Consider the following 19237-nt stretch of genomic DNA (forward strand, 5'->3'; position numbering starts at 1 on the left):
TCTTTTAAATGAAACACTCCATCACTATTAATGACATAACATATTATTGGGGTATTCTGTACATTAGATTTTTTGTAAGTAAAGCTATATTTTCATATTAACAAATAAATTACATTCTCATTCCTGCATATGCTTAATCAAATTTTGTATGTACTCAAACATTGTAGGTCCTAAGCTTAGAAGCAAGCCAAAATTTTAATGTCCAGGTTCCATTTGGCTCTAGCAAAGCACAATTTATGGACTGCTGTTAACAGAAGCAGCAACCACCCTGAATTTGGAAGCAAATTAAAACCATGCTTGACAGCTGTATTTTGAGCATATTTACCCATGGTGATTGTCAAAATCCAATACTGTGAGCTCTCTGACTGGGCAGGGATTTTCTTGTCTTTGGCAAAAACAACGAGGAGTCCTTGTGACACCTTAGAGACTAAAAAATGTATTTGGGCATAAGCTTTCGTGGGCTAAAATCCACTCCATCAGATGCACAGAGTGAAAAATACAGTAAGCCAGTTCTGTCTGCATATCTATTCAAGGGACACCACTGTAGGACCTAACCACATCAGCCATACTATCAGGGGCTTGTTCACCTGTGCACATCTACCAACATGCCAGCAATGCCCCTCTGCCATGTACATTGGCCAAACCGGACAGTCTCTATGCAAAAGAGTAAATTACACAAATCAGACATCAAGAATTGTAACATTCAAAAACCAGTAGGAGAGCACTTCAATCTCCCTGGACACTCACTAACAGATTTAAAAGTAGCAATTCTTCAACAAAAAAACTTCAAAAACAGACTTCAACGAGAAACTGCAGAACTGGAATTAATTTGCAAACTGGACACCATCAAATTAGGCCTGAATAAGGACTGGGAGTGGATGGGTCATTACAAAAAGTAATTTTTCCTCTGCTGATACTCAGACCTTCTTGTCAAGTGTTGGAAATGGGCAGCGTCCACCTTGATTGCATTGGCCTCATTAGCACTACAAAAGTAAGTTTCACTCTCTTGATATTCACCCCTTCTTGTCAACGGTTGAGAATAGGCCACTTCCACCTTAATTGAACTGGCCTCGTTAGCACTGACCCCTCCCCCCCCCCCCCCACACACACACGGTAAGGCAACTCCCATCTTTTCATGGGCTGTAATATTTATACTGCTTACTGTATTTTTCACTCTATGCATCTGATGAGTGGGTTTTAGTCCACAAAAGCTTATACCCAAATAAATTTGTTAGTCTCTAAGGTGCCACAAGGATTCCTTCTTGTTTTTGCTGATACAGACTAACACGGCAACCACTCTGAATTTTGTCTTTGGATTACTTGTTTGTGCAGTGCCTAACATAATGAGGCCCTGATCCCTCAATCCTTAGCTGTTGCCACAATACAAAATAATACTTATCAGCATGGATGTTCTCCTAGTGTGCACAGTATTTGTGAACAAATCATGAATCGCTCCTTATTAAGTCATGCATGGAAGCCAACAAGACTAGCTGAAGTTTCAGAGTAGCTTGAGATGTAGCCATTTTTATTAGTCCCTAAAGCCAAGACAGCTCAGTCAGTAGGTAGAATAGATTACCCACGCATAATATTTTCCACTACGAATTCTTCTCTTCTGAGAAGCCACTAAAATGCTAAATAGAAGTATATGGGCAACAGCTGCAGCCACGAGGAGTCCACAGAACCAATCTGGATGTCCTTAATACCTCCTACCAAGATGGGCTGAAAGCCTAATGCCAACAAGTTCTTTTGGACATAGTCTCCTCTTTGCTTTCTGCCCTTAGCAGACCCACACCAAAAATACTAGGAGTATCTTGAGACTTAATTGAACTAAGCTGTTTGTTGAGCTATGTATGCTCATGACATGACTGTATGACTGTATGCTCATGAAATGAATTTGACCATTTGCCCTTGGATATAGAAGCTAAGCAAGAAATAAATACTCTCAAGTATTCAGCATGGCAGCTATATTAAAGCTTTATCTCCAACTCTGAAAAAGCATCAAAAATTGGATGTTTTCCTCCAGGGCTGTACCAAATACTCATGTCAGCTATTAAGCATGTGCAACAGAAAGAACAGAGAATCGAGATTTATCAAACTTGAACAGCGACTGAAGTGTTTGAGCACTGATGCTCTGGAATTGTACAATCATGTGCAGAATACTGTAACTGGAGGCATGTTCAGATGTTGTAAAACTTACCCTATTTTTCACTAAGTTCTTGTAAACCAGAGCTACGGTTTTAGGTGGAACCAGTCTCTGGAGTTCAAAATAAAGTATGTTTCATAGAGTGGAAAAAATATTGACTTTCTAGAGGCCATTTCCAGCCTAGTGTGCGCACACTGGGGTGAGTCATACATACTTCTTTCCAGTTCATTCACCCTAGTGACTATATACTATGACAAGCCAACTGTAGCTTATATAATAAACAAGATCTTCTGATAAAGGAAGGAATGTCCCTCAGGTGCATCAGTCAGCTAGCTAAACAGCTGTTTCTGGACTACAGTGTTAGTCTTCCAGATTTCTCCAGACATGTGACATGGTAGAGTGGGGAAAAAAGAAAGAAAAAGAAAAAGTTATCCTCTACATTTTATAAACATACTTATGGTGTCTACTCATTAAAAATATTATTTTTAAAGTACTGACAACAGACTGAAGGCCTGATCCTCTTTCCACGGAAGTCAATGGGTGTTTTGGATCTCTGCACAGCATTTATAATTTACTCATCACGTTGGTATGCCACAGTGCTTACAAAGGACAGTTGGAGCAGGACTGGGTTACAAGTCAAAAGGCATGGGGACATTTTTGAGGTTGTTGTTTTAAACAGCTAATCCATATCACTGTAGACAGATTAAATCACTGTAGACTGGTAAATTCACTTTTGAGGTTTTTGGGGGTGGGGTCTTTTTCCCCTAGACTAGTATATTACTGTAGACGTATTTAGAAAAACCAACAACAAAAGGCAAATAGATGCATAGAAATAGAAACATTACTTTCAAACAAGTGAAAAGTAACTCCCTGCATGAATAAGACCTTAAAACCACATGAAATTTAAAAATTTCAGGCAGCAGGAGTTCAACTCAGCAATACACAGTGACACAACAAAACAATACTATTTACATTATTCCTCCCACTACCTGTCAATTTTGTAATTTATCACTCCCCCAGTTTTTGTGTCAGCTGCAAACTTTATTAGTAATAATTTTATGTTTTCTTCCAAGTCATAGATAAAAATGTAAAATAGTGCAGGGCCAAGAACCAACCCTTGCAGGACCCCACTGGAAACAGACCTGCTTAGTGATGATTCCCCATTTACAATTACACTTTGAGACCATCAGTTAGCCAGTTTTTAAACCATGTAATGTGTGGCATGTTAATTTTATATCGTTCTAATTTTTTAATCAAAATGTTGTGCTGTCCCAAGTCAAATGCCTTACAAAGGTCTAAGTATATTACATCAACACTATTATCTTTATCAACCAAATTTGTAATCTCATTTTTAAAAAATGATATCAAGTTAGTTTGACAGGATCTGTTTTCCATAAACTAGTGTTGATTTGCAGTTATTACATTACCCTCCTTTAATTCTTTATTAAAGGAGTCCCATATTAGCCACTCCATTATTTTGCCTGGGCTCAATGTCAGGTTGACAGACTTATAATCACCTGGGTCATTCCATTTACCCCTTTTTAAAAGGAACATAACATTAGATTTCTTCCAGTCTTCTGGAACTTCCATGGTGCTCCAAAACTTATTGAAAAATCAACATTAATGGTCCAGCAATCTCCTCAGTCAGCTCTTTTAAAATTCTTGGATGCAAGTTATCTGGACCTGCTGATTTTAAAATGTCTAACTTTAGTAGCTTCTGTTTAACATCCTCCAGAGATGCTAGTCGGATGGAAAGAATGTTACCATCTGATGGTATGATGAGACTATATGATCCTTTTTTCCCCACAAATGCAGAACAGAAATGTCTATTAAGCTCTTCTGCTTTTTTGCACCATTTCCATCTAGTAATGGACCAATCCCATTGCCAGAATTCTTTTTGTTCCTAATATATTGAACAAACTCCTCCTTATTATCATTAACTCTGTTGGTCATGTATTTCCCCTTGGGTTCCCTTATCAATTTTTGACAATTCCTAACTTCTGATCAACTTCCCCTTTCTTCCATTTGTTATAATTTTTTAAAGTTGCCTTCACTTCCCCACTAGACACCAGGTTGGTTTTTTAGCCAGAATTATATTACAAAGATAGTTATGCATTAAATAAGGCATCCAGAACAATCGTATTTTCATTCTTGAATGTTTAAACAGTCTTGGTGCATCAAAACTTTCTAGAACTGGCACCAGAACTCCAAAATATCTACTTCGGAATCACCACATTTAGCCCCTGCCTAGAAGAGAGATACTAATAGGATTTGAGTTCTCCTGCCACCATGGAAGTAGTTAAGATTGAAATTCCTGCACTGGGACTGTCTGGGTTTAACAGGATAAAAGAGTTTATACTACCTTAGAATATATTACAGGATTAAAAGAATCACTGTCATGAAATTGGGATGTCAAGAGGAATAGAGAAAGATTTCTCTCAGTTTCAGATACTCACCAACCCTGCAATAGGGGTCGACAGTCTATTGATCTTTTTTACCAGTCCAGGCTTTATTGCATTCAGTAACCTGTCATGAGAAAGAAATATTTTAAAATTATTTATAAAATATGAATAAAAAGCCTTTTCCCCAACATGTAAGTAACTAAATTACATCCCTGAAAAGGAAGAAACACCTATAAAATCATTAACAGAGTATTAAATAAAATTTCCCAAATTTATAACTCTAGATTAGGTCAGTGTCTATAAGCCCTTGATAAGCTTTGATCCAAATCAGGTCACCACACTCCACATTTGGAGGACCAGACACAGCACAGTGGAGGACCGAGTAGAGGAGGAAAAGTCAAGGTGCTTATAAAGGAGTGGGATCGAGAGGACAAAATGGCAACTTCTCTACTGTCGGGGTAAGGAAAGGGAAAGAGCTGTGTGATTTGCTTCTGCCCCACCTTGCTTTGTCAGAACTTCGTGCACTGGACGGTGGTGAGATGCACACTGGGATAACTACCCATTGTGCACTGCACTGTGCATCAAAACAAGCCCTCCTGGGAAGTACATTCAGTGCCAATACAATGACCCAAGGATGCATGCCAACGCAAGTTATGTCATCAGAAGTTTGTAGTGTACACATGCCCTTAATATGCTTTCAGTTTAATCCTCTCATGTTTACATGTACAAACTAACATCTGCTCAATTTAAGGGAAAAAATCTGACAACAGGATCATCTCCAATACATACTAGACATGATAGAAAAGCACATGTATAGCTATTGAACATTTTCAAACAATTCATATTTTTCTTCCATCCACACAGAATTCCACAACTAACAGAACATCTGATTTTATTTAACAGTTTAAAAAAAACAAAACAAAAAAAAGCCAGTACCTCTTCTTCCAAAATATACATTTATATTCACGTCACTGATTTCTCTTCCAGACCTGCACAGCAGCAAGCCCATACACCAATATTTTATGTTGCAACGGTCAACATGCAAATTTTTCCTCAAGGATTCTTCCTCTCAGAAGACTCTAGTTTAATAGCTCCTTCTATCTAGTCTACTAGTTTTGCAGGTTAGTAAATTAAATGTTGCCTCAGGGAAAAAGTGAGACACTCGCAACAGAGCAGCATTCATTTAATCCCCTCATGGTGCATAAATTATGGACGATAACCTATATTGCAGGTTCTCACCAAGAATAGAAAGCAAGTCATGGAGGTCTTAATGGATACCCCAAATGTCAGACTATTTTTAAAAGATCTTCAAAATAGTTTGAACTGGCATAATTGTAGATTAAGATTAAGGTTAGGGGGAAAATGGGAGGGAGAAGGGAAGGGTTCCAGGAGTAGAAAATGAACAATGGGGTTAGGACAGAACAGTTTATAACCTGGAAGAGGGGAGGCATGGAGAAATGGTGGTGCAGTAGTGTGAAGATGATCACTCATATTTAGATAATTTCCCTTAGGGAAGCAAACAGTGTCTCCAGGACAACCAAGCTCTTACTTTCCCAGCTCTCATTTATTCAGAAGCATGCCAAAGGGAACTTTCCTCCAAAGCAGACTGGCTGTTTTTAAATGGACTCTCTAAAGAATTAGGCTGGCTGCCAAAATACCAAGTACCTGAAACTTATTCAGCCACCAGTCAGGCTGCAAGTCGCCATTTATGAAGTAAACCATCGGGAGATTTTTCAGTCTAATCCAATTACTATTTGTTCATATTTCTCTCCCCAGTTACTATATACAGTTACTCCTCTCCCCCGTCCAACCCCCACCCTGCATGCACGCACCCACAGGATATATTTTTTTAAGTAAATTCTACACAGGCTCAAATGAAGCATCCCTCTTTATATTTAGTGTCATTAACTCTACCTGGTGACTCATTCAACTGTATAGAGCATTCCTCAGAAGTTAATGGACTTCAATAGAAATGTTCAATAGAAACGTTCAATAGAAACAGGCTGGCTGCATTGGTCTAAAAACTGGGGGGGAAAAAAAACAAAGGAAGTTGACATTTCATGTATTCAGAATATAGGCAGCTTCATTCAGTCCATACAATGCTGGAAATAAAGTGCAAAACTAAACATCTAATTATGGTTTTAAAAGTGTAATTAGTCCAAGTGCAAGTAGTCAAGACATTTGCAAATAATTAGAGATTCTTCATCTTTTTCTTGTTCCATAAAAGTAGCCCCCGGCTTCCTGTAAAATAGTACTGTGAAATGTGTCATGCGCTTTATGTTGGAAAACGACTAGAAATTTGCCCAATATTTTAATTTGCCGCATAACAGTGTTATAAAGTTATCCAGTTGTACAATGTAGAACATAGAAGCAACAAATTCCTTCCCAATACACACATGGGCAATCAATTTACTCCCAAAAACACAAGCTTTAACTACTGACTTTGTTGTCTGATCTTGAACAGAAACAAGTGTCATTACTGTTCATAAATTTATCCACCCCTTTTTAAAATTCAATCACAGTACAATTTGTCTCGTTGGCTTCCTGTGGCAGTGAATTCCAGACTGACTATATGCTGTAAATAGTGATATTCTACTCATTTGTTCTACATTTAACTGTCAAGGTTGGATGAACATTAATGGGACCTCGTGACAGGGCGCATCATCCTGGCACTGGTGCGGCAGGGGTTAAGCCTTCTCTCTGGGCTGAGGAGGCCACCCCCCCTCAGCTCTGCTGGGCATGCTCCAGCTTGAGAAGGATACAAAAGACAGCAGAGCAGCTCAGTCTGGGCTGACTGCCAGGGAAGAAGGAGGTGACTCCTCAAGGAGGATCACCTGCAGTCCAGGACGCGGAGGCCAGCCAGCCAGAGACGGGCCCCAACACACAGGCTCAGTTCGCCACAGAGAGGGGCGAGACTGTGAAGACCCAGAGATGGCAAACTACAGAGAATCGGGTAGGAAGCAACTCAGAGAAACTTTGTGGGGAAGCAGTTGTAGAACCATAGACAGGTTCAGCATGTTTCGGTAGGCTCCCTGCCGAGCGGCTAGTGGGCAACCCTGCCAAAGACAGGGCCCTAGTTTGGGACCCGGTGGAGAGGGCAGGCCCAGATTCCCCTATCCTGGCCACCGCCCACCCCGTGGTGGTGGCCTAGCTCACCAGCACTATTAACTCTGGCTGCTAGGCTGCACCATTCTGATAGCAAGGGCTGTATTGCTGACTCTGGCCACTAGGCCACATCGCCCTGGTAGCAAGGGCTGTATTGCTGACTCTGGCTGCTAGGCTGCACTGCCCTGGTAGCAAGGGCCAGACTACTAACTCTGGCTGCTAGACCACAGTGCCGGTAGCAAGAGCCAGGCTACTGACTAAGGTCCCAGGGCCATGCAGCCTCAAGACTGGGTGCAGCTCTACAGACTCAACAGCAGGGCTGTAATGCACCTCTCCCCTGCCCCTAAAGGGTGACGGGGTGTATCAGCACCACAATAGACCTCTCTAGCCACCAAAACTCATCTGCCCCAAGTGCTCTTGACGATTTCTCAAACACATGCTGAGATGAAACTACACCTATTTATATTAGGATTGCCACCCGTCCGGTTTTCACCCAGACAGTTTGGGTTTCAGCTTGTGTGTCTGGGTGCCTTTTGACAAGCCCTGATGTCCAGTTTTTTGATCCGTGGAAACCGCTCGCTGCTCATTTGAATTTAACCCACCGAGACACCATTACCCAGCAAATGCTCACCACTTTCTTGAAGATGGGGACAGAGCCCAGCCAATCACAGCCCGGCACCAAGCCCGCCCAGCCAATCACAGCCTGCAGCTGCCCTACCCACTCCTGACTGCCAAAATGGGAAAAATTCGGAAAGTTTCTCAGTCTGGAGTTTGGTGGAGCATGGGAACCAGGTAGGTATGCAACAATTTGAGGGGTGCTCCCCTCTTCTCTCTCAGGTGGGTGTGCTCCAGAAGGGGGAGCATCTGTTTCTCTTCCTTCAAAACTCCCACTGTGTGGGTACAAGTAGGTGGGACCTTCTTCTTTCAGGTACTAGTGCAAATAAGGGGAGTCTCTCCCCCAATCTCGGTACCTGTGTAAATATAGGGGAATCCTCCCTTTTATCATAGCTGTATGTGCAAAAGAGGGAGCTCCCTTCCCCTGCTCCCCAGAATGGGTGTGCTAATGAAGCAAACCTGTGGGGGTGTGTGTGTGTGTGTGTAAAAATGGAGAATTTCAAATGAGTGTCTATAAATGAAAATCCCATGCGTGGGCAATTGTGCTTATTAACCCTAGGATGTGTGGGCAAATGTACCTCAGAGGTGGCAACCCTATAGGAAAACAAAGAGGGGAGAGGAGCGAGTGACAGAGGCGGGGCCTTGGGGGAAGAGGTGGAGCAGGAGTGGGGCCTTTGGGGGAAAAGGTGGGGCAGAGGATGGGGCAACCCTAATTTATATGTGCAACAGCATGTATTCATGAAAGGGCGAGATTCTGATTCCTTGACTCACAGTGAGTAGCATCATATATCAGGAGTAGTCTCATTTAAGTTCTAGCCCCTACTAGTATGTAAATAAAGAGCCAGAGCATTTAAGGAGTACTCCACCCCTACAAGGCCAGAGCAGACTGGCATCAGCTGCTCCTTTTTGGCTCTCCAACTCTCCTTGTTCCTGGCCCCTTCACCCACACTCTTTCAACTCCCCACTGTCCCTTTACCTGGGTTGCCTGCCAAACGATTACCACTACCCATCCCCTAACCTAGTCAGTCACCCCTAAACCATACTGAAGAAGAAAGTTCCAATAAGGCCCCACTGCTTCCTCCCAACCTCTGGGCCACTCCCGCCAAAAACAGTAGGAAAATAACTTGCTTTGTTTGCTTTCATGGTATGTTTAAAATAAAGACATCTGTGGCCAAAAAATGCATTTATTTTAAGGGTGCAGGGGAGAAAATGTGGTTTGTAAAAATACAAGAAAGTAAGTGAAAAGAAGTCTCTGACCCTTGGAGTCCCCATCAATATTTGAATCAATAAGAAATAGTTTAGATATCATTCTGCCCAGCAAATTGATTAAAGGTTAAAGCAGACTAATTGCGGTTAGAAATGTACATTCTTCTATGCTGCTGGAAAGAAAGAACCTTTTTATACCACTAATAATTACCATGAACCACAGACTGTAATTCCATTTTATAGCAAAAACCACACATAGCACTTTTTTTTGTTTTTGTTTTTTCTCCCCTCCCCTCCTTTTGGTTGACCGGTTTTGTGGGGGAGGTGGAGTTAATTTTTCATATTTAAGTCCCCTTCTATTTGTCTAAGTTCTTACATTGCACTGATCGCTGTACTATTACAGTGCCTAAAACATTTTACACCAGATTAAAAAATAAATTCACATTCTTTTGAAATCATTCATTATTTGCATTCGTCGGTAAAATTTAGAAGTTTAAGGAACACTGCTTAGATATATTTAGTGCACCAAATGAAATCTCTAAAACTAAATTTATGGTTAATGATTCCATTAGAAGCTCTGGAAAATACTCTGAAGAAACAAGCAATGTGCTGACAGTAGGACAGAACAGATCAGGGGTTCTCAAACTCCATTGCACCACGACCCTAGGGCCGTCCTTAGGCATAGGCATAGGCAGCTGCATAGGGCACCTGAAAATTTGGGGCACCACTGGGCCTTAAAGGGCTTGTCTACACTTACATTTTATAGCTCTCTAACTTGCTGGCTCAGGAGTGTGAAAAATCACCCCCCTGTGCACAGCAAGTCTGAGTGCTTTAAAGCGTTAGTGTGGACAGGTTCAGAGTGCTGGGAGCCGCGCTCCCAGCACTCAGAGCTAATCTCCTCGTGGAGGTGGATTACCAGGAGCGCTGAGAGCTCACACGCAACGACACTCACACTTCAAAGCGCCCCCGCGGCAGTGCTTTGAAGTTTCTAGTGTAGCCATACCCTTAGTGTCCATCCTCCCAGGTCTTCCTATCCCTATTCTGACCCTTCCTGCAGGCTCCTACCATAGCTGGCTGCTGCAGCTTGGTGAGTCTTCCTCCAGAGGGGATCTACAAATAGAAAAGGAGTACTTGTGGCACCTTAGAGACTAAAGAATTTGAGCATAAGCTTTTGTGAGCTACAGCTCACTTCATCGGACATAGTAACTTAAAAGTGAAAGCCTCGAGCCTGCCAGACATATTAGCACAACACTGAAACTGTTAAAGAGCCATTCAAGTGGTAATAAGAAAAGGAGTATTTGTGGCACCTTAGAGACTAACAAATTTATTTGAGCATAAGCATTCTTGAGCTACAGCTCACTTCATCGGATGCATTCAGTGGAAAATACAGTGGAGAGATTTATATACAAAGAGAACATGAAACAATGGGTGTTACCATACACACTGTAACAAGAGTGATCACTTAAGGTGAGCTATTACCAGCAGGAGAGGGGGGGGGACCTTTTGCAGTGATAATCAAGGTGGGCCATTTCCAGCAGTTGACAAGAACGTCTGAGGAACGGGGGGGGGGGGGGAGGGAAATAGTTTTACTTTGTGTAATGACCCGGGGGGCTGGGGGGGGGGAATAGTTTTACTTTGTGTAATGACCCATCCACTCCCAGTCTCTATTCAAGCCTAAGTTAATTGAATCCAGTTTGCAAATGAATTCCAATTCAGCAGTCTCTCGTTGGAGTCTTGTTTTGAAGGTTTTTTTGTTGAAGAATTGCAACTTTTAGGTCTATAATAGAGTGACCAAAGAGATTGAAGTATTCTCCAACTGGTTTTTGAAGGTCATAATTCTTGACGTCTGATTTGTGTCCACTTATTCTTTTACGTAGAGACTGTCCAGTTTGACCAATGTACATGGCAGAAGGGCATTGCTGGCACATGATGGCATATATCACACTGGTAGCTGTGCAGGTGAACGAGCCTCTGATAGTGTGGCTGATGTGATTAGGCCCTATGATGGTGTCCCCTGAATAGATATGTGGACACAGCTGGCAACGGGCTTTGTTGGAAGGATAGGTTCCTGGGTTAGTGGTGTGTGGTTGCTGGTGAGTATTTGCTTCAGGTTGGGGGGCTTTCTGTAAGCAGGACTGGCCTGTCTCCCAAGATCTGTGAGTGATGGGTCATCCTTCAGGATAAGTTGTAGATCCTTGATGATGCGTTGGAGGGGTTTTAGTTGGGGGCTGAAGGTGATGGCTCGTGGCATTCTGTTATTTTCTTTGTTGGGCCTGTCCTGTAGTAGGCGACTTCTGTGTACTCTTCTGGCTCTGTCAATCTGTTTCTTCACTTCAGCAGGTGGGTATTATAGTTGTAAAAATGCTTGATAGAGATCTTGTAGGTGTTTGTCTCTGTCTGAGGGGTTGGGGCAAGTGTGGTTGTATAGTAGAGCTTGGCTGTAGACAATGGATTGTGTGGTGTGGTCTGGATGAAAGCTGGAGGCATATAGGTAGGAATAGTGGTCAGTAGGTTTCTGGTTTAGCGTGGTGTTTATGTGACAACCGCTTATTAGCACCATAGTGTCCAAGAAGTGGATCTCTTATGTGGACTCGTCCAGGCTGACGTTGATGGTGGGATGGAAATTGTGGAAATCATGGTTGAATTCCTCAAGGGCTTCTTTTCCATGGGTCCAGATGATGATGACTTCATCAATGTATCGCAAGTAGAGTAGGGGCATTAGGGGATGAGAGCTGAGGAAGCGTTGTTCTAAGTCAGCCATAAAAACGTTGGCATACTGTGGAGCCATGCGGGTACCCATAGCAGTGCTGCTGATTTGAAGGTATACATTGTCCCCAAATGTGAAATAGTTATGGGTGAGGACAAAGTCACGAAGTTCAGCCACCAGGTTTGTCGTGACATTATTGGGGATAGTGTTCTTGACGGCTTGTAGTCCATCTTTGTGTGGAATGTTGGTGTAGAGGGCTTCTACATCCATAGTGGCCAGAACGGTGTTTTCAGGAAGATCACCGATGGATTGTAGTTTCCTCAGGAAGTCAGTGGTGTCTCGAAGGTAGCTGGGAGTGCTGGTAGCGTAGGGCCTGAGGAGGGAGTCTACATAGCCAGACAATCCTGCTGTCAGGGTGCCAGTGCCTGAGATGATGGGGCGTCCATGATTTCCAGGTTTATGGATCTTGGGTAGCAGACAGAATACCCCAGGTTGGGGTTCCAGGGGTGTGTCTGTGCGGATTTGTTCTTGTGCTTTTTCAGGGAGTATCTTGAGCAAATGGTGTAGTTTCTTTTGGTAATCCTCAGTGGTAATGAAGCCATTTAACAGGCATTTGCCAACCCCTAGGTATATACTGTCAGTTTCTGAATTTACTGACAAACAGTTGTACATTATTGTAATATTTACTCAGAACATGTTAGTCTACAGGACCTTAGTTTAAAATTTGCTTTAAAAATATTTCATTAGTGAGTTGGTGAAGATTATAAAATCACAGCTCTAAAAAATCCTTGCATAGATTTTTAGATGCACAATCATATTTAGCCTAAAATGCTTGAATCTTCAGACATAGTTTTTTAAATAAATCCTTCAAAAGACCACCCTTATCTAAAATACACATTTTAATTTTAATTACTATAGTAAAAAAAAAAAAAAAAAACTTGCTTCCAAAGTAGTCTTGTCCTTTCTGTCCATCCCTTTCTCCCCTCACCTCCTCCCCCGTTGAAGAGAGCCCTTAAAGGGACAACACCCCTTTCCTTCCAGATAGCTGGACAAAGAGTTTCCCTTTCTTTACTTCTATCTGATGAACTAGTTTTAAGAGAAGCCTCCAGCAAAATTAGTACCTAGTAAGATATAAAATCTCTGTTATGCCTAAAATCTTTAAAAAATATGTTTTCAAAGTTGGTGAAATTTCATAAACATGTCTATTGTTAGGGAGATCACACAAAGTGAATTAGTATTCCCTTTTTGTAAAAGCAATGAACATTGTTATGAACACACTAAACCTCTGACTCGTTAATTTAAAATAATGTCTTTGTTTCAGTGAGTTAAATATGTAGTAATCTGGAATGATTACTTTATGAAGGCTTAAGAGTACATTTAACATACAAAATCAGCTTAGAAATACTGATTAATATAAAACAGAAGAGCTGCATCATGTATTCCATAATATTTAATGTTGTATTCAGCAGGACAGCTGACTTGCTCTTACTACAAAGTTTTTGCAAGTAAATCTCTCTCAAACTTCAGGGCATATCAAAAACCTGTGACTGGCATTTTATTCCCAAATTTAGTGCTTTTAATTAGGTACCTTCTGCATGTCCAGTCTTCACCCATCTGGCATGCAGTGGAAAACATGTTCCATTTTCTTTAGAAAGAAATTGCAGAAGAGTTTTTTCGTTTTTTGTTTTCAAATGTCATTTGCTTCATTTAGGTTCAGGGATTTGGCTGGAAGGGGGTGAGGAGGGTGGGGGAGGGAAGAGAGGAGGGAGACAGTGGGGAGAGGGCAGGGCCGGGGCAGAGCAGGAGTGGAGTATGCATGGGGCCACAGGCAGAAGAGGTGGGTGGGGGAGCTAGCCTCCCCAAGTGGCAGCTTCACCCACCACCCATGACTGCACATAAGAGCAGGTCAGCTCCTACACACCCAGTGTGTGCTGCAATCTCCTTAGGCAGGGGTTGTATTCACAGAGCCAAATGTGTCAGTGCCGTGCATTCTCCATGAGGGAGAGAGTGCGGGGGAGTCTGCAAGGAACTGTGACTCACCACCACCGTGAGGTGGGCCAGGCGGCTCGGTATCCTTTGCAGCCTTGTCTTTCCCCAGCCCAGGCTGCCATCGGGCACTGTGTAGGGCCCCATAAATCCTAAGGATGGCCCTGTCCAACTCCCTTCTGACAACAAAAGTTACTACAGGACTCCAGGAGGGGGGGGACCAAAGCCTGAGCCTACCCAAGCCCCGCCACCCTGGGGGGCGCGGGGGGAGGAGGGCAAAGCCAAAGCCCCACTGCCCCAGGCCAGAGGGGGCCAAAGCCCAAGGGCTTCAGCCCCAGACAACCCTATCCCTGCTACCCAGGGCTGAAGCCCTCAGGCTTGGGCCCCAGCAAGTCAAAGTCAGCGCTGGCAATCCCATTAAAATGGGGTCACGACCCACAGTTTGAGACTCGCTGGACTAGATCAATATACACATTGTCTGTGGTGTTTCCAACCATGGTTGGAAACAAACTGTAAAATACTATTCACAACTCTCCAACAGGTTACAGCAGGTATTTCTAGCCCTGATTGTTCAGATGATTTTGGAGTGATCATGGGGGTGGGATTTATAGTAGGCTTTTAAACTTTAGTAAGCTTCAGTTGTCTGTTCTGCTATTAGTAACCCCAGCAAAAACAGGTTAAATGAATAAAATTTGTGAGCAGATCAAAAAAAGGACAAAAAATCCAATACCTCTCATATTTTAATACAGAGTATCATGCTACACATATGGTAAATGTATACACTGCATGTACATTAACGATGAAACTGTTTTTAAAATATACAACAATTTGAGTGCCCCCATAATTGAACATATTTGATGTTAATTAGAAAGTTACGCATTAATGAGCTCTGGGCCCAAGTAGACACAGGAGCTGGAGAATATTTATTTTGTTTTAAGACACATAGGAAGACTTAATATGATCAACAACTCTGAGGAAAGGTGACCAAAAGGAGAGAGAATTTAATGTCTGAAAAATTACAACCAGGTTCTGTAAACAAAATGCTAAAATAGGTGAGATAAAATGGGTCTAGACACAACAGATCAAAGAAAAAGCAAATTCTTTCAGAACCTGATGGTAAAAATTGAGGTTACTTATCTGTAACTGGAAGTTCTTAGAGATGTTTGGTCCCAACCTGTATTCCACACATGGGTATGCATACTCACCATGTCGCTGTGTCCAGAGATTTTTAGTAATCCATGTCCATTGGCCTGCAGCTGTGCAGTTGTTCCTGTCATGATTTGAACCAAGGCCATGAGGTGCAGTACAGACCAGCATGATATTGTGGTTATTGACAGGGGGATGAAAAACACCAATTGTTGCTAAATGAATCCATAGGGAACTAAGAGAGAGACCTGATGTCTTAAGGATTAGTAGATATTCTAGAATAGCAGAGATACAAGTGGACTCTGGAGATAACTGGAGGATTATTCCCAAGAGGGGAGATGCTTCCACTTAGCTGAATAGCATCTCCTGGTAGATTTCTACTTTGGTTGAAAATGTATTGAACCGCCCTGGAACAAACATTCTACATCTGATAGCCATGCAAATACCAGGCCTTGAGAGCAGAGGCCATTGTGTTGCATTAGCAAGTCCAGAAGTGAGATGTTGGCAGGAAAACAGACTGAAAGTCTCAATTTATCAGTGAACCAGAACTCTCATTCTGTTGGGCACAAATAAGGAGGACTTGAGCCCTGCCGTGACTGATTTTTTTTAACAGGACATGTGGTATTGATGGGATGGAGGGAAGGCATGCCTGAGGTGGTCCCTCTGCAGGAGTAGAGGGCCATCTCCCTTTGGGATAGTGAAGGGGAAGTTCTAGGTTTGCTGTGAGGTAAAGAGATCCCAAGACAGCACTGTCCGCTGGATGAATATCTTATTCAGGACTGAATCATGAATCTCCCATTCATGATCTGCAGAAAAATGTCTGAGACTGTCTACTAAGGAGTTCTGCACACTTGGGAAGTATGCTACTGAGAGGGTTACCTGATGTCTGATATACCAATTTTGAAAGTTGGTTGTCTGCACACTGAGGGAGGGATTTTGTCCCCCTCCCCTTCTCCACCCCGCCTGTTTTTATAGCAGAAAGTCATATTGTCCAACATTTTCTGGATATGCTGGGATCGGATGAGTGGGAGGAAAGTGTTGCAGCCCAACAGACCGCTCCTACTGCATGCTGGACCTCTGAGGGGTCCAGGTGTCTTGCGCAGTATGATTGGCCATATGGGCTCACCACCTAAGAGGGAGGGATCAGTAATGATAGTTGCCTTGGGTGTAAGTGTGAAGAAAGGACACTCCACTCAAACTTTCTCCGGCTTTGTCCACCAGACGACAGAGGCCAGAATCTTGGTTGGAATTGTTACATTGGCATTGATGTTGACTTTTTTCTGTTGAGTACATGGATTGATGCCCGGTTTGAAGACAACAGATATGGAGCCTGGCAAATGGCACCACTTGTGTGCATGAGGCCAAGGAGGAAAAGGCAGGTTCTGACTGAAGTCTGAGGTCTAAGGGGAACCTTGGACTCATCTACAGCAAGATGAGAATCTAAGGGTGACTCTCGATAGGCAGACTGACGCTTGCTGTAGATGAATCCAAGGTTGCTCCTATGAAGAGTGTGGATATTGTGGGGGGGGTCAAAGTGGTTGACACAGATTCCCAGAGAGGATAGTACATGGAGCAGGAATTGGATTGCCAGCTGGACTTCCTTTTATGATCTGCCCATCAGAAATCAGTCGTTGAGGTGTGGAAAGACAGTAAACCTCTTTCTTCTCATCCAAGCTGCTACCCAGCTGAAAAGACTTTTGTAAAGACCCTGTGTGTTGTAGCTAGCCCAAATGGAAGGACTCTGAATTGGTAACAGTCTTGACCAAGGAGAAACCTTCTGTGGGATGGGTGAATGTTTATGTGAAAAGTATATATATTTCCTGTCAAGAGCGGCAAACAATGTGCCCTCTTCCAGAGAGAATTATTGATGCCAATGTGACCATGTGAAATTTTAATTTATGAATTCATATATTTAGTCAGTGAAGGTCAGGAATTGGTTTCCATCCCCATTCTTTATGAGGACTAAACAGAATGGGGAGTAGAATCCTTTCCCTTGATGTTGCGGAGGAACTCTATGGCTTTCTGGTTGTGAAGGGAGTCCACTTCTTGATGCAGAATTCACTCAGGAGATTGGCCCCTGAAAAGGAATCGGAAAAGGCATTTGTGGGAAGGGGTTGACAAACTCCAATAGTCATAGTGAGCAATTGCCAGTACCCATTTCTGTGTTGTTAAAGCCCTCCAGTTGTGGGCAATGTGGGTAAGGCAGCCTCCAAAACATTGAGGGGCAGGATTATGGGACATCAATAAAGGAGTGCAAGTCTCCATGGTCCCATCAAAAGAAGTTCTTTGGCTATGGGTTAGTGAGGTGTGGCAGCAGATATCAGATACCCTCTGTCTTTTGCATGGTGGCTCCTGGGAACATGGATAGTAAAATCATTGAGGAGGTGGTCTTGCTCTGTACCCCTGCTTGTGATGCTTTTTAGGGGGAGGGTATAGATACTTAGAGCAAAGCATTGTCCTCTCCTTGAGAAAGTAGAGAGATTCATCTGACTTTTCACTGAACAGGTTAACTGTGCTGGTCTTGAGTAGTACCACGCACCTCTCTAGGGAAATCTGAGGATTGAAACCAGCAATCTCTCCTCATGACAATGACTGTAACCATCCCTCTGGATGCAATGTCCACCGCATCTATTGCAGCCTGGATAGAGGTTTTGGCTACTCATTTGCTTCTATCAATTAAGGATAGAAACTGTACTCTGCCTTCCTGAGGGAGCCTGTGCTCAAAATCCAACAACTTTGCGTAAGTAGAGAAGTCCTATTTATGTAGAAGGGCCTGATAAATTTCAAATTCTAAATTGGAGCGTGGTGAAGGAGAAGACCATTTTCCCTTAGGAGGTCAAATTATTTGGCACAGTTGTCCAAGGGTGTAGTTCTGGGGAAGTTGCAGCCTGGATCTTTTGGTGGCTGATTATACCAGTAGTATTTAAAACTAAAAGAATAAAACTATTTATAATATATTTGAAGACTGAAACAGTCAAAGGAAGACACTACGAACACAGAAGATTCTGACTCAGGCCATGCGGTGGTACAAAGGAACTAGAGAGGCACCAGTCTGCACCATCCCTTACACCCTCAGTTCAGAGCACAAGGAAAACAGCTGCACATGTGGGGATCAACCGTCTGCATACTAAAAACCTTGACTCAGGCACATGCATACCCATGTGTGGAATTCGCAGGAGGACCATCACGCAAAGGAGAATACAGGGCTCTGAACACTGAACTGACCGAATCTCACATGGGTTCATGGTCCTAGCCAGGATTCTTGTGGGCTAACTGCTAGTGGGTAGAACATCTACAAATACATACATACACGGATGCAGTTCATACATCCCTAGAATCCCTCTGCACTTTATTCTCTATTTACCAGTACCTTTGCTATCTTCCGTGTGACTTGTGCTCCCATCACTATGCCTCACTTGCTCGCTCATGTGGCTGGACAACCACCCTGGGTTCTTTAATAGCTGTCAGAGAAATGAAGTGCCATAAGACTTAGCACAGAAGCTAGGGAAACCTTAACTCAGCAAAGCAGCCAACTGCAGCAGGAGTGGAAAGGTCTTGTACTCCTCCTGTTCTATGGAAGTATCAGGTCACTTTGTTACTTTTCTGAAGGCCTTGATGGCTTTGGGAAGGGTCAGTAGCTCCACCAGGTAGTCCCGGGAAGCTAAAAGATGCAGGATCAAGATCCCTAAAAGCAAAAAAGGAGCTGGTACCTAACCTACGAGACCCATCAGATTTGTTTAGGTCTAGTTAAGAATCTGGAAAACTTCTGCCAGGAAGAGAGGGCATTTAAGATAACAGCTAACAAGTGATCTGGTGGAAAACACTGGGAAGATTGTATATGCAATTCTAGTCAAAGTGTTAGCTAAGCCTCATTCTCCTCAGAATGGCTGCCAATCCCACCCTCCAAAAACACATTGCTTCTAGGAG

At 42.8% G+C, this 19237-nt stretch overlaps 1 protein-coding gene across 8 annotated transcripts in view; it reads right to left on the reverse strand.

Moving 5' to 3' along the window:
- LIMCH1 (LIM and calponin homology domains 1) overlaps window positions 1–19237 on the reverse strand; it is a 338435-nt gene that overhangs the window by 161235 nt on the left and 157963 nt on the right. For all 8 annotated transcript variants that reach the window (XM_073342172.1, XM_073342171.1, XM_073342181.1 and 5 more), the window contains one exon: window positions 4600–4669. In XM_073342172.1, the coding sequence (XP_073198273.1) occupies window positions 4600–4669 (70 nt within the window). The remainder of the gene's footprint in view (window positions 1–4599; window positions 4670–19237) is intronic.

Source organism: Lepidochelys kempii, chromosome 4 (assembly GCF_965140265.1).
Source record: "Lepidochelys kempii isolate rLepKem1 chromosome 4, rLepKem1.hap2, whole genome shotgun sequence".
Lineage (NCBI taxonomy): Eukaryota > Metazoa > Chordata > Testudines > Cheloniidae > Lepidochelys > Lepidochelys kempii.